Genomic DNA, 12,416 nt, shown 5'->3' on the forward strand with positions numbered 1-12,416 from the left:
TTTACACTTCAACTAAATCTTTACTCACTTATTAATGAGGGAGCAGGTCAATACAACACACACAGGGTGAATAGAGTGCTTGAAGAATACAGAGACACAATAACTGCTTAGTCTTGGTTGGTTCCACCCCTCCCCAGCAAATCAAGGCATCATAAGCTTCCTTGTTTTCTTCTTGTGGCCCGGTGTATCGGGTCATAGTGGACAAACAAGTGATAAGGGCAGTTCCGTTTACTCCCTTCTCCAAGCTAGCCTCCGTTCTCTTCCATCTCCCCACAGCTGTGCCCTTGGAAGATAGTAAATGAAAAGGATGGGCTGAAGAACTGTGGTCACTTCTCAGAGGCTCTTGGTCATTTGCCGTGTGATCAGGTTACTCAGAAGCAGAGACCTTGAAACAATACAGGTCTATCTGTTCCTCAAGCTTATCTCTATCATGTCCTTGACTACAAGACCAGCTGTGGGGAGTGAACGTGGAAGAGAAGAACCATCCTCTCTCAGAAGCACAGCATTGGCACTAAAGATACGTCTTTACAATTTGTTAAGCATGTTATTGTTAACTATTAATATTAAACAAATCAGGTAAATAGTGATTTATTTCTCACAACCCTTCTCCAAGGCCCGCATTACTCTCCGCCACATGGTGTCAAAACACACCATAATGTTTCTATACATCGCCCACACACTTTCAACACTTGGATAAAGAATTGGACCTTTCCATTGTGTTAATGACGGAGGATTGGTTGCAGTCCAGGGTTTATATACATCCTTGTTATGCTGCCACCAGCTGGGCATTGTGGGGAAAGTCCACAGTTTCCCACTATTCCATTTCAGCCAAGTTAGATTTTATTTGAGACTACGGTTTGCTTTTTTCAAGTGAAACTAATTCAAGCTCCTAAACAGAGTAAGAGTTCAGGTGCATTTTGCACTGTAAGGCAGAACAATGGCTGTGACAGAGGCTCAAAGTGGAACAGTGCAACTTGTTTCAAGATAATCACCAGAGAGTTTGTGGGAAAACAAACACTTAACAGACAGCACCTGGTGAAGATGGTGGCCTCTAATATATTATGTTGAAGGTAGATTGCGCTTCCTATTTGGCCTTCTTTTGAAGACTGCTCATTAAGAAATGCTAGCGGCCATGACTCAAGCCAAACGAGTTGTCTTGAGGTTGTGTTATGTTTGCACTGGGAGGTACTGTTGTTTGTCCCTCCTGAGTACTGTTGCAAAATTCCTGGACCTTTCAATAAATTTGCTGGTTGTCCCGAGATCCTGGTTGGAGGATTCCCGGAATCAGGAGGGAATAAGCAACCCTAAGTCACCGTAGCAACGTTCTGAAAATAGTCACTTAGAATTAAACTACGATAAAAAAATGTTTTAAATGTAATTAATTTAGACATTTTTGAAGAGGTCTTAGTCGCACAATTTTACATCTAGCTAATGTTTTTGGTGCAGTATTTCTCAAGTGAAAACATTTGCAGGAAAAACTAGACGGTGCACTGCATATAGTCAATCGAGTCGGGAAAATCTGTCTGCACGCTCAAGACTGATTGCTGAGAACAATAACATGTCTACAACTTCCTCATCAGCGGTCAAAGTATCGTAAATACTACTACTACAAGCTACATGATGTTTATCAGTGCCCAAAATCACTAGCTGGCAAGCTAAGTTCCAACTCCGTGTCTGTTAATGAAGCTAGCAAATAGTAGCTAGCAAGCACATTGAGCAGCCAGACCACAATCAGCTTGTCAAGTCCCTGGCGAGTGGCGACGTGTGCTTCAGTGCCATTTTGTTTTTTACAACTTTCTCACTATCTATTAATAACTGAGTATGCGTCTGTCTGGCAGAGTTCCATATCAGGTTGGGGGAAAAACAACATGTTCGCAAATGGGTTTTGGAATATTGACAAGTTGCAGTTAGGTGTGTTCTGATTGTTTCATTTCTCAAGTGATTGACACTAGAGTCAATCAGCCCGTGGCCAACCCATGAAGGGTTTAGCGCCAAGGGTTATTTCAACATGACATTGGCGGGCGACGTGTTGTCTTAGGTAAACAAGTCAGAGGGTCTGCGTAATGGGCAGGTCTGTCTCACTCTCAGGAGGTTCTGTCTGCTATATGATTGGATAGAGCACATGCAGCTGTTACTGGGCAAGTGGGCATGATCGTAACCCATACCCAATACCTCAGTAAATTGTAACACAGTCACACAAAAAAAGTGTTTTGTGCGAGAGACTTTATGACCAAAACAATCCTATTAACACATGTTTCTGACCAGGGGTTGGAACCCAAATTATTTTCCAATCATTTAGTTCTGAACAGAACCACTATTTTTTTCATTCTGTTCCACTCTTCAGAACAGCTAAATAAAGTTCTGAACTGGTTCAAAATTAAGTTTATATCCTTCCTTTCTGTACCTTTTTTTTGTGGGGGGGGGCGGGGCTTGACACTAAGTTACTTAACCAAACTTTGTGGATAGAGCAGCTTGCTATGGCGTGGGCACGTTATTTACATGCATTGGACAGACAAGTGTAGGACGCAAGATGCAACTGAAATTTTGCAGGTGGGGAGAGTGTGAAGGAGGGTGGAGGAGGACGGCTTGGCTTGAAGCGCTGGGAATCTTCTTGTTATGACATGCATTATCTGAATAAGGCCCAAAGAATTATACCTACGGAGGACCGGCTTCTATGGAGGAACGTTGAATGTCTTTGTTGGACCAAAACTAGCTAGCTAGCAAGCTTTTCTGTAGAGCGGCACCAGAATAATAAAATAAAAACACGTCTTACCTTTTTGAAGTTAATAAATCCAATGTGAAATGTGAACTTTAGTATCCTTAACTAGCTTTGAAAAAGTTAATCCATTCTCTAATTAAAAATATCTCTCCACAATTTCTGAGTCACACTTGTAACGTCAGTATTATTCTAGTAGAGGGGGAGGGGCAGGAAGCTCACAGAGGCAAAGGTTTTCAACTGGCAGGCAGACACTGGATTAGTTTGAGGTCTTTGCATAGGCGCTTTGTTGCATTTTTTGTGTGACTAAAAAAATGCCCAGAACGTAAAATAACATGAATGACCGTTTCCCATCCTTTTAAAATAATGCTTCTGTTCCGAAACAGTATAGATCACAGTCATTCCCTGGTTTTGATTCTGTTCCTCAAAATATTACGTTATTTTCCGGTTTGGTTCCAACCCCTGTTTTTGACTATATCGATGCCACATAGGCTGTTTAAACCAGATAAGTTGGTTCATAAGGGGCAGTTGATCGTTAATATATGGTAATATGTGTCTCTATGTACCTGGTGAAGAAGATGGTGGCCTCTGCGTCGGTGGTCTGGGGCTGCAGAGCGTCGTATACATACTTCAGGTCCTGATTTCCCGTCAGCTCTGGTAGGCCTGACAACGTCATCTGTCAATCACACACACACACACACACACACACACAAATTTGTTTTGCTTTGAGACAGTAAAAAACGGTTTTATAATTGCAAATGCAATACATTATAATGTACAACAAAATGATTTAGTAACAAAAGACTATAAGAACCAATGATTTGAGGAAGGTAATACTGTAGCCAGCAAGGTTTGATTCGAGGCTAGAGTAGAGCATTTGAATCCCTAAGATAACACTCAAGAAATTCCTTGGGCCATCACCACGGCCAAACAAAAAATAAAATACCCAGGCAAGGAGGAGTAATCAGGAGAGTAATCATTACCAGTTATATACTAGGCTGGCATCACACTTTTAAAAACACTTATTTCATGAAGCAGTCTCTTTGTGACCCATCCATCCTTCAGTGGTCCTGCGACTGATCTATCTTTCAGCTGTCCTGTGCACCTTGGCCTCCCCTCCATTGGTGTAAATTATTTATCATGCAAACTCAAGGAATGCCAGGTAAATTCCTATAAAAGGCCAATGTAGTTATACGACTTGAACTTGGTCTTAACTAGTCTGGTCCCAGATCTGGTTTTGTTCCATTTCCGACTCCTCTGGTCGTTGTCACGTTAAATGTTTGGCATGACAACAACCATAGGAGTAGGCTATACAGTACATGCTGATCTGGGACCAGGATAGAACTGGAACTTGAGAGTAGAGTTTTAGTTATTACCAGGGAGAGCAGGTTGAGGATGAGGCCTGAGTGTTTGCGGATGAGGTTGTAGGCCTGGGAGCACAGGTCCACAAACAGCTGGAAGCGACTGGTGGGCCTCTCTCCCCCGTTGATCACGTAGGCCATGTCAGAGGTAAGCACGAATGGAGCACGGTCCCTGGGAGAAGGGGAGGGAGAGAAGGACTCAATAAAACATGGGACGCATGTAACCTGGTTAAATGGTGTGCATAGCGTTCAGTCTGGTTTAAAGCTGGAATCCTTAATGGTGAAACTGCCACGTCTGTTTGCAAAGTTACTACAAACCACAAACTAAGTTCTCTTCCCTCAGACTTTGACGTGCGATAGAACAGCAGAATATCTACTGCACATGTTTATACCACGACACTCCTCACCTCCACTTTGTCAACAAAACCAAAACAACAGTGTTGGGGCGGACACTGTTTCCACCCACTGCAGAGTCCATCTTCAACCAAGCTGGGCCTACATGTCATTTTGTATGGACAGCTGAGAACAACCTACTTTCTGGTTTCCCAGGTCTAAGTCAGAGAAAGAACACTCAGGCCCCATCTGGAGTGCAAATGGTTCTCAGAGCACACGTCCTTGTTGTCAATAAACCTTTACTTCTAGTATTTTAACTAAGCACACAATTGACTTTTACTAAGGAGTGGGAAGAAACAGTAAAAGTTAGGGGGGAGGGAGTGAGGGAGTGTGCTAGAAGAGTAGTGTGTCAGATTTGTTAGCACTGTTGCATGTGCTCTGGAGGAAGCAGGTTACCCATGTTAACACTGTTACAACGTGTGTTCTGCAGGAAGCAGGTTACCCATGCTAACACTGTTACAACATGTGTTCTGGAGGAAGCAGGTTACCCATGCTAACACTGTTACAACGTGTGTTCTGCAGGAAGCAGGTTACCCATGCTAACACTGTTACAACGTGTGTTCTGGAGGAAGCAGGTTACCCATGCTAACACTGTTACAACGTGTGTTCTGCAGGAAGCAGGTTACCCATGTTACAACGTGTGTTCTGCAGGAAGCAGGTTACCCATGTTAACACTGTTACAACGTGTGTTCTGCAGGAAGCAGGTTACCCATGTTAACACTGTTACAACGTGTGTTCTGGAGGAAGCAGGTTACCCATGCTGAACACTGTTACAACGTTTGTTCTGGAGGAAGCAGGTTACCCATGCTAACACTGTTACAACGTGTGTTCTGGAGGAAGCAGGTTACCCATGCTAACACTGTTACAACGTGTGTTCTGGAGGAAGCAGGTTACCCATGCTGAACACTGTTACAACGTTTGTTCTGGAGGAAGCAGGTTACCCATGCTAACACTGTTACAACGTGTGTTCTGGAGGAAGCAGGTTACCCATGCTAACACTGTTACAACGTGTGTTCTGGAGGAAGCAGGTTACCCATGTTACAACGTGTGTTCTGCAGGAAGCAGGTTACCCATGTTAACACTGTTACAACGTGTGTTCTGGAGGAAGCAGGTTACCCATGCTAACACTGTTACAACGTGTGTTCTGGAGGAAGCAGGTTACCCATGCTAACACTGTTACAACGTGTGTTCTGGAGGAAGCAGGTTACCCATGCTGAACACTGTTACATGTGTTGTAAAGAAGCAGCTTAGACCACCGCAGGTAACATTCTTACCTTTTGAAGCTGCCGAACATCTGGGCGTGGCCCAGAAACTTGCCAAAGTCGATGTGGAACATGTGACCGGTGGAGCGCAGCATGATGTTGTCGTTGTGGCGGTCGCAGATACCCAGCACGTAGGTGGCCACGCAGCAGCCCGCACACGAGTAAATGAAGTTCTCCGAAGCCTGGACACACACAGAGAGGGGCAGAGAGTCGTCGTCAGATACACAACATTTTCACACTATCATGCCGAGCCAAACCAAACTGTGCTGGATTGGATTTCTTTGGTTCACATTGCCCTCTTCAGCACTGTTCCAGCAACTATGGTGGACGTGTAACCAGGGCAGCTCAGAACAGCTGGACTTGGAGCCATTCAGCTCAGTGTGAAAAGCCCTACAGTATCTTGTCCTCAATCCAAAAGGAACTCGGAACTCTGAGCTAATGCTCAATAGAGATCTGCATACGTAAATTGGGACTTTCAGCTGAATCATGCATTGATATCAAGGACAAATCAGTGTGTAACATTTATGCATATTGAATACAGACAAGAAATAAAGCGTAGAAGTCATCATCAGTCCCAACCTCACCCTCTGTAAGAGTCTGTGTTAGGGTTCAAAGGTCAGAGGGTAAAGTTTCGGGGTCAGACAGTTACCTTGTCGTACTCGTCCTCAGCGGGGTTGTACTTGCGGAGCCACTCCGCCAGGGGCTTGTCCTTAAAGGAGCCCGTCACCCCGTACTCCGCCTGGATCTTCCTCAGGGTGTCGGAGGACGGCACCAGCTCCACCATTCCTGGCAACACACATACAGAACCACGTCAAAACTGCAGGCATGGCATGAGTACACATTTATAAATTAGTAAACCGGATGTAATATGACGCAGAGAACCAAGTTCATCAGCAATCATCTAACAATCACCCAATGAAATCTGTCTGAGACGGTGCAGTGGCATCCACTTTGAGCTAGTTTTATAATGGCCAGAATGGTAGAATCAGAGCCACAGAGGTCGTGTTGTGATGAGGACAAACAGGTTTCAGTAAGTTTCAATCAAATCAGAATGATTTAGCTGGTGATTTGAGTGTGAGTTCTAGTCTGTGTGTGTAGTACCGTTGTCTTTCCCGGTGGAAATGCATTTGAAGTTGACGATGCGCAGGTCCAGTCCCTCCTGAAGCCAGATGCGGTCCATGACCCGGATCATCTGCAGAGCCAGCATGTCCTGCCTCAGGTCCTCTCCCACCTAGTAGACCACACACACATTAGTTACCATCCACAGATACGTATTACAATATTCTCATTAAGGAGTTTCATTCCATCTGTGTGTCTGCAAGTCTGGTCAAACAAAGACTCCCGAACACATTCTATCGTCAGGGTCTGGTGTTATATTATGCCACCAGGTGGTGCCGTTTCAACTATGAAAGACAATGCAAACGAGTGCAGTAACTGATCTCTTCCCTATGGAGAAGATAATGGACAAGGCAGCGTTGATATTAAGCTGTTATAGCATCAAAACACAAAGGGAACTCTTTAGAATGTATTCCTGCATTCCTTCAAGCTTCAAATACTCCAGAAGGAATGGTGAAGTCTGCTGTAAGTCATGCAGAGAATGTGTTCTAGAACGTGTCAAGGTATTTCATGGATTACTTAGTATTACATTTGAGATAAATTGCTTGTCTATGGAATTTTGCATCTTTTCAGAGACTCTGGCGCCATAGAAATATAATCTAGTCGTCTAATCTGATATAAATAGCTATGTTTGGACCCCCATTCACAAAACGTGGCCAGAATAGGAGTGTTAATATAGGTTCAGCAATTTACAAGGCAAAACTGGTCCTAGATCAGCACTAAATATATCCCAGGAGTGTTTAAAGTAGGAATGCTGATCTAGGATCAGCGTGTCCCAGCCACCCACCTTGAACATGACGTTGATCTCCTCTCCCAGAGGGTCGGAGTTCACCAGGGCCAGCTTCAAGGGCACCGCGTTGGAGTTGAAAAAAGAGCACGACTGTACATACACACGTGCGCAAACACACACACAAAGAGAGAGCCCCTGTGGTTAGTTATACAAGCCTTCCTTGGCCCCTGGGAGCACTAGCCTGCTTTAGGGAGACAAAGGGCGGATTTTATTCAATGAGGGGGCATCGCCTAGGCTTGTCTGGTACGAGATTGTGGTCAGATACACCTCTGAGCAAAACACATACTCCAACAACAAATACGACCTCTCATATACAAACACACTTGCCCAGCGGTGAGAAACATGGCCGTGAGAATGGAGCAAAACACTCAGACAGGAAAAGAGGAGCAATCGGGGACAGCACACACACACACACTATTCTAGTCAACGGCCTCTTACAACAGAGGTGGTGGGGGTAACTGAAGTGACCTGTAGATGAAGTGCCAGTCAGCGTTTGGATGGTAGAGGTTATGGTGACGTCACCAGTCACTAGGACGACTACATTATGTGTCAGGGTTTACCGAACATCCATATGCATTGGGTGCGAAACACATTAGGGCGGCTACCCACAGGGCTCAAAATCATATTTACATGATTGTAATTAGTCTTAGCAGAAGATAAATTATCCTAAGCAAAACATTGCCTGTTGCCCAACTCTCTTCCTGGAGATCTACTGTCCTGTAGGTTCTGTCCAACCCTCTTCCTGGAGATCTACTGTCCTGTGGGTTCTGTCCAACCCTCTTCCTGGAGATCTACCGTCCTGTGGGTTTTCAGTCCAACCCTTATTTAACACACCTGATTCTACTAATTAGCTGTTCAACAAGACCTTAACTAGCTGAATCAGATATGCTAAATTAGGGTTGGACTGAAAACCTACAGGACAGTAGATCTCCAGGAAGAGGGTTGGACTGAAAACCTACAGGACAGTTGATCTCCAGGAAGAGGGTTGGACTGAAAACCTACAGGACAGTAGATCTCCAGGAAGAGGGTTGGACTGAAAACCTACAGCACAGTAGATCTCCAGGAAAAGGGTTGGGCAGCCCTGCTCTAGTCTATCAATCCATTCCAAATCTTTAAACTATACATGAGACAGGGGTGGCATATGTTGGTCTTGCCTAGGGCGGCAGCAGAACTGCTAGAAAAGGGCCTGAGGAACACAATTTGCCTCTAATTTACTTGCGTTTGCAGAGGACATTGGCCTGCTCAAAGTGAGCTGCTGCTGTTGGGAAATCAAAACTGTCCAACTCCTTGGAGCAGCTTGATGCACATCAGCCTTGTTACCTTGTACTCAATAAGGAGCGATCTGGAGGCTGTCTTTACTCTGTTTTGAAGAAAGAATCCCCTCTAGGCGGACACACAATTGCAATGGATTTTTTCGGGCAATTTCGCGGGCAACTATTTATTTATTTTTATTTAAAAATCAGCCAAAAGCTGGCTAACAGAAACCCTGGTATGGGTCATAGTCCATATGTTGTTGAGATGGTAAAAATTATTTTGATGGTCAAATGGGCATTTGCAGAGTGAATGGTCAAGCTTTGGGTCACTCTTTCCATTGGTGGACAATGGCCTTACCTTGATATTGAGTTGTTTGGCCTCCAGGCTGGGGCTGAGGGGCAGCCTGCAGCTGTTCCTCTGGAAGAATGACTGCATCCTCTCCAGACCCTCCTGGAGCACCACCTGGAGACACATACAAATAGTTGAATTACTGTCAACCAATTAACGTTTGACAGCGCTTTATTTCATCGTTTAGCTGATATTTACAACAGAATTACAAGGTAAAAATTGGAAACTTAAACTATTTTTAAATAACTGGTACCAAATGAAATAAAAGTGATTTTAACCATTTCAGTCCCGAGACCCCAGCAAAAATCCTATTTGAATTTATCTGACTTTCAGTTAGCTGCATGTCCAGCCCTTATATTTAGCTTCACAATGAAGTGTTTTATCATTTCCCTTTCAGGACAACCAACCAGGGCTAAAAGTAGAACACAACCCTATTTGACAAACAGTTGCATTCATGAGTTTTATTGACAAATGTCAATAAACAAAATAAAGTCTGCTCAAAATGAATTTACATGAATGCTGTAAACACAGAAATTGTTTGCTGAGTGGGAAATTAATATCCAACTAGTCAGTAACAACTCTATGTGAACTTATTAAACTATTATAGACACTATGTCCAGGGATTTCCTTTTATCTTCTACGTAGAAGAACCTCGTACTTTCTAACAACTTTTATGTAGCTTGTGAGCGTCATAGAGCAAAACATGTTACATGTGCATGTTCGATAGAGTCTCAGCTTTTCATAGATAGCTTTTAGTAGTTTGTAATTCAAACCATTCTGGCCCCGGGTCCCATCCGAGATCCGCCCTCGTCTCACAAACACCGCTCTAGCTCAGCCCCGGTAAATTACACAGACGGTTGGTTGGTACCAACGGATGCCGAAGAAATAGACGAGTTCTATAGCTCAAACTCACAATGTTGAAAAGGGGTTTGAGGTCCTAAATCACAGGGGCGGGACTCATTGGGTTAACAGGACATCCCTACCATAATTAAATACAAGATGAACAGCTGACTGTAAAATAAAGTATCAACAAGCCCTTTTAGAGGCTCCCTGAGGTATAGGTTGGACATTCTAGTAGTGTTTCCTAGCCCCATCACCTGTCGTGTGGAGCCCCCGGCCTGCCGGACCTTCTCGGCCAGCTCCCCCAGCAGAGTGACCAGGCGGGTCTGTTTGTCCAGCTCATCCCGGAGGCCGGCCCCACACAGACACAGCAGGGACCCCAGCACTTGGTCATACCTCCGGCCAAACGCAGGGTCTAGAACTGCATCTCTCAGTAGCCTGGTGGGGGAGAGAGGATCCGAGTACAATGGGATCAGACAAAGCTGTTGATATCGCTAATAGCTCTGTAGAGATTACTGTGGCTTTTTAGATACTACATGTAGTCCTACGACAGTTCCCAGCCTAGATACTGACTTAAAATGATCTGTTTTGGGTGTCCGGGACAAGCACACTACCTCCTGTTCCATAAAGGTCCAGACCACTTAGCAGAGGCCATGTATATCTATATACTATGCTACACAATATATTATGCTATATATTATACTTAATAAATAAGGCCCGTGGGGGTGTGGTATATGGCCAATATATCACGACTAAGGGCTGTTCTTACGCACGACGCAACGCAGAGTGCCTGGACACAGCCCTTAGCCATGGTATATTGGCCATATACCACAAACCCCCGAGGTGCCTTATTGCTATTATAAACTGTTTACCAATGTAATAAGAGCAGTAAAAATAAGTGTTTTGTCATACCCGTGGTATACGGTCTGATATACCAAAGCTGTCAGCCAATCAGCATTCAGGGCTTGAACCACCCAGTTTATAATATGATATGCTATGTTATATACACCATATTATATACTATGCTACTAGTTCAGTGGGTGGAGACTCACCAGTACAGGTAGTGGGCGATACTGACGTTGCCCTGTGCTCTGGACAGTAGGAACATGACCAAGGCATTCTTTAGGTGACACTCAAACTTCAGGGCCTGAGAGAGCCAAAAGAACAGGGACAAGGAGATGGGGTGAGGAAAGCATTCAGAGTCACTAACAAAATGATTTCCTGTGTGTGTGTGTGTGTGTGTGTGTATATACACACTGTCTACCTGCACTAGCTGAGGCAGGTAGTCGGCCAACTCGTCATCACTGCTGGATTCGATCCAGCTGACAGCCACACTCCTCACCTCTGTGTCAGCAAACCTGCAGGACAGAAACAAAGACCGACAGAGTGACCTTCAACCTATGTTCCTTACAGTAAAGTACAATCTGACTGTCTACCATTTATTGAACTATAGTCAAACAGGTGATTTAAGTAGTATAGGTTACATTCTCTTAGCTCTCAAGCTAACACACACAGAAATATAAAAGACTCCGGTGATATCAACTTGCACCTCCCATTTTACAAATCAAACTTTTTTCTATTGCCAATGAATCAAACTCGAGCTCTCTCAAACAACTTCTCTCAACATTTCAAAAAAAGTGTATCAAGTGTTCAAGAGAATCTGTGTGTATGTGTACGCCACACGTACTTAGAGTGAAGCAGCTCCAGGGCACAGACTGGTTGAAGCGAGGGCCAGTGATGGAGGAGGGAGTGGATCTCAGCCATGCTGCCCCAGTCCCAGCTGGGGGCGCTGGCCAGCACCTTAGGCAGGCTATGGGTGTAGGCCCGGCAGTGGTGCCGCTGATCCCACAGCAGCTGGCGGTCGGCCCGCGTCAACCTGGAAGAGGGAGGGAAGAGGGAGAGGCATAAACAAAATCAACCTTTTTTTTATTTGTATTTTTTTAACACTTTTTTTTTCTCCCCAATTTCATGGTATCCGATTGGTAGTTATAGTCTTGTCTTATCGCCGCAACTCCCGTACGGACTCAGGAGAAGCGAAGGTCGAGAGCCGCGCGTCCTCCAAAACACAACCCAACCAAGCCGCGCTGCTTCTTGACACAATGCCCACTTAACCCGGAAGCCAGCTGCACCAATGTGTCGGAGGAAACACCGTACACCTGGCGACGACCGTGTCAGCATGCACTGTGCCCGGCCTGCTACAGGAGTCGCTAGTGCGTGATGGGACAAGGACATCCCTGTCGGCCAAACCCTCCTCTAACCCGGACAATGCTGGGCCAAACCCTCCCCTAACCCGGACAACGCTGGGCCAAACCCTCCCCTAACCCGGACAACGCTGG

The 12,416-nt window shown here is 44.9% G+C and overlaps 1 protein-coding gene across 1 annotated transcript in view; it reads right to left on the minus strand.

Moving 5' to 3' along the window:
* Positions 1-12,416, minus strand: part of LOC110522731 (phosphatidylinositol 4-phosphate 3-kinase C2 domain-containing subunit alpha) — a 66,603-nt gene that overhangs the window by 5,257 nt on the left and 48,930 nt on the right. The window contains exons 16-26 of the mRNA XM_036969413.2: positions 11,768-11,956; positions 11,345-11,438; positions 11,133-11,227; positions 10,338-10,518; positions 9,250-9,354; positions 7,636-7,728; positions 6,834-6,963; positions 6,382-6,518; positions 5,745-5,914; positions 4,093-4,249; positions 3,283-3,392 (exon numbers count right to left, since the gene is read on the minus strand). Coding sequence (XP_036825308.2) covers positions 3,283-3,392; positions 4,093-4,249; positions 5,745-5,914; positions 6,382-6,518; positions 6,834-6,963; positions 7,636-7,728; positions 9,250-9,354; positions 10,338-10,518; positions 11,133-11,227; positions 11,345-11,438; positions 11,768-11,956 — 1,461 coding nt within the window. The remainder of the gene's footprint in view (positions 1-3,282; positions 3,393-4,092; positions 4,250-5,744; positions 5,915-6,381; positions 6,519-6,833; positions 6,964-7,635; positions 7,729-9,249; positions 9,355-10,337; positions 10,519-11,132; positions 11,228-11,344; positions 11,439-11,767; positions 11,957-12,416) is intronic.

This window comes from Oncorhynchus mykiss, chromosome 4, assembly GCF_057628025.1.
Source record: "Oncorhynchus mykiss isolate SJ-2025 chromosome 4, ASM5762802v1, whole genome shotgun sequence".
NCBI classification, from domain to species: domain Eukaryota; kingdom Metazoa; phylum Chordata; class Actinopteri; order Salmoniformes; family Salmonidae; genus Oncorhynchus; species Oncorhynchus mykiss.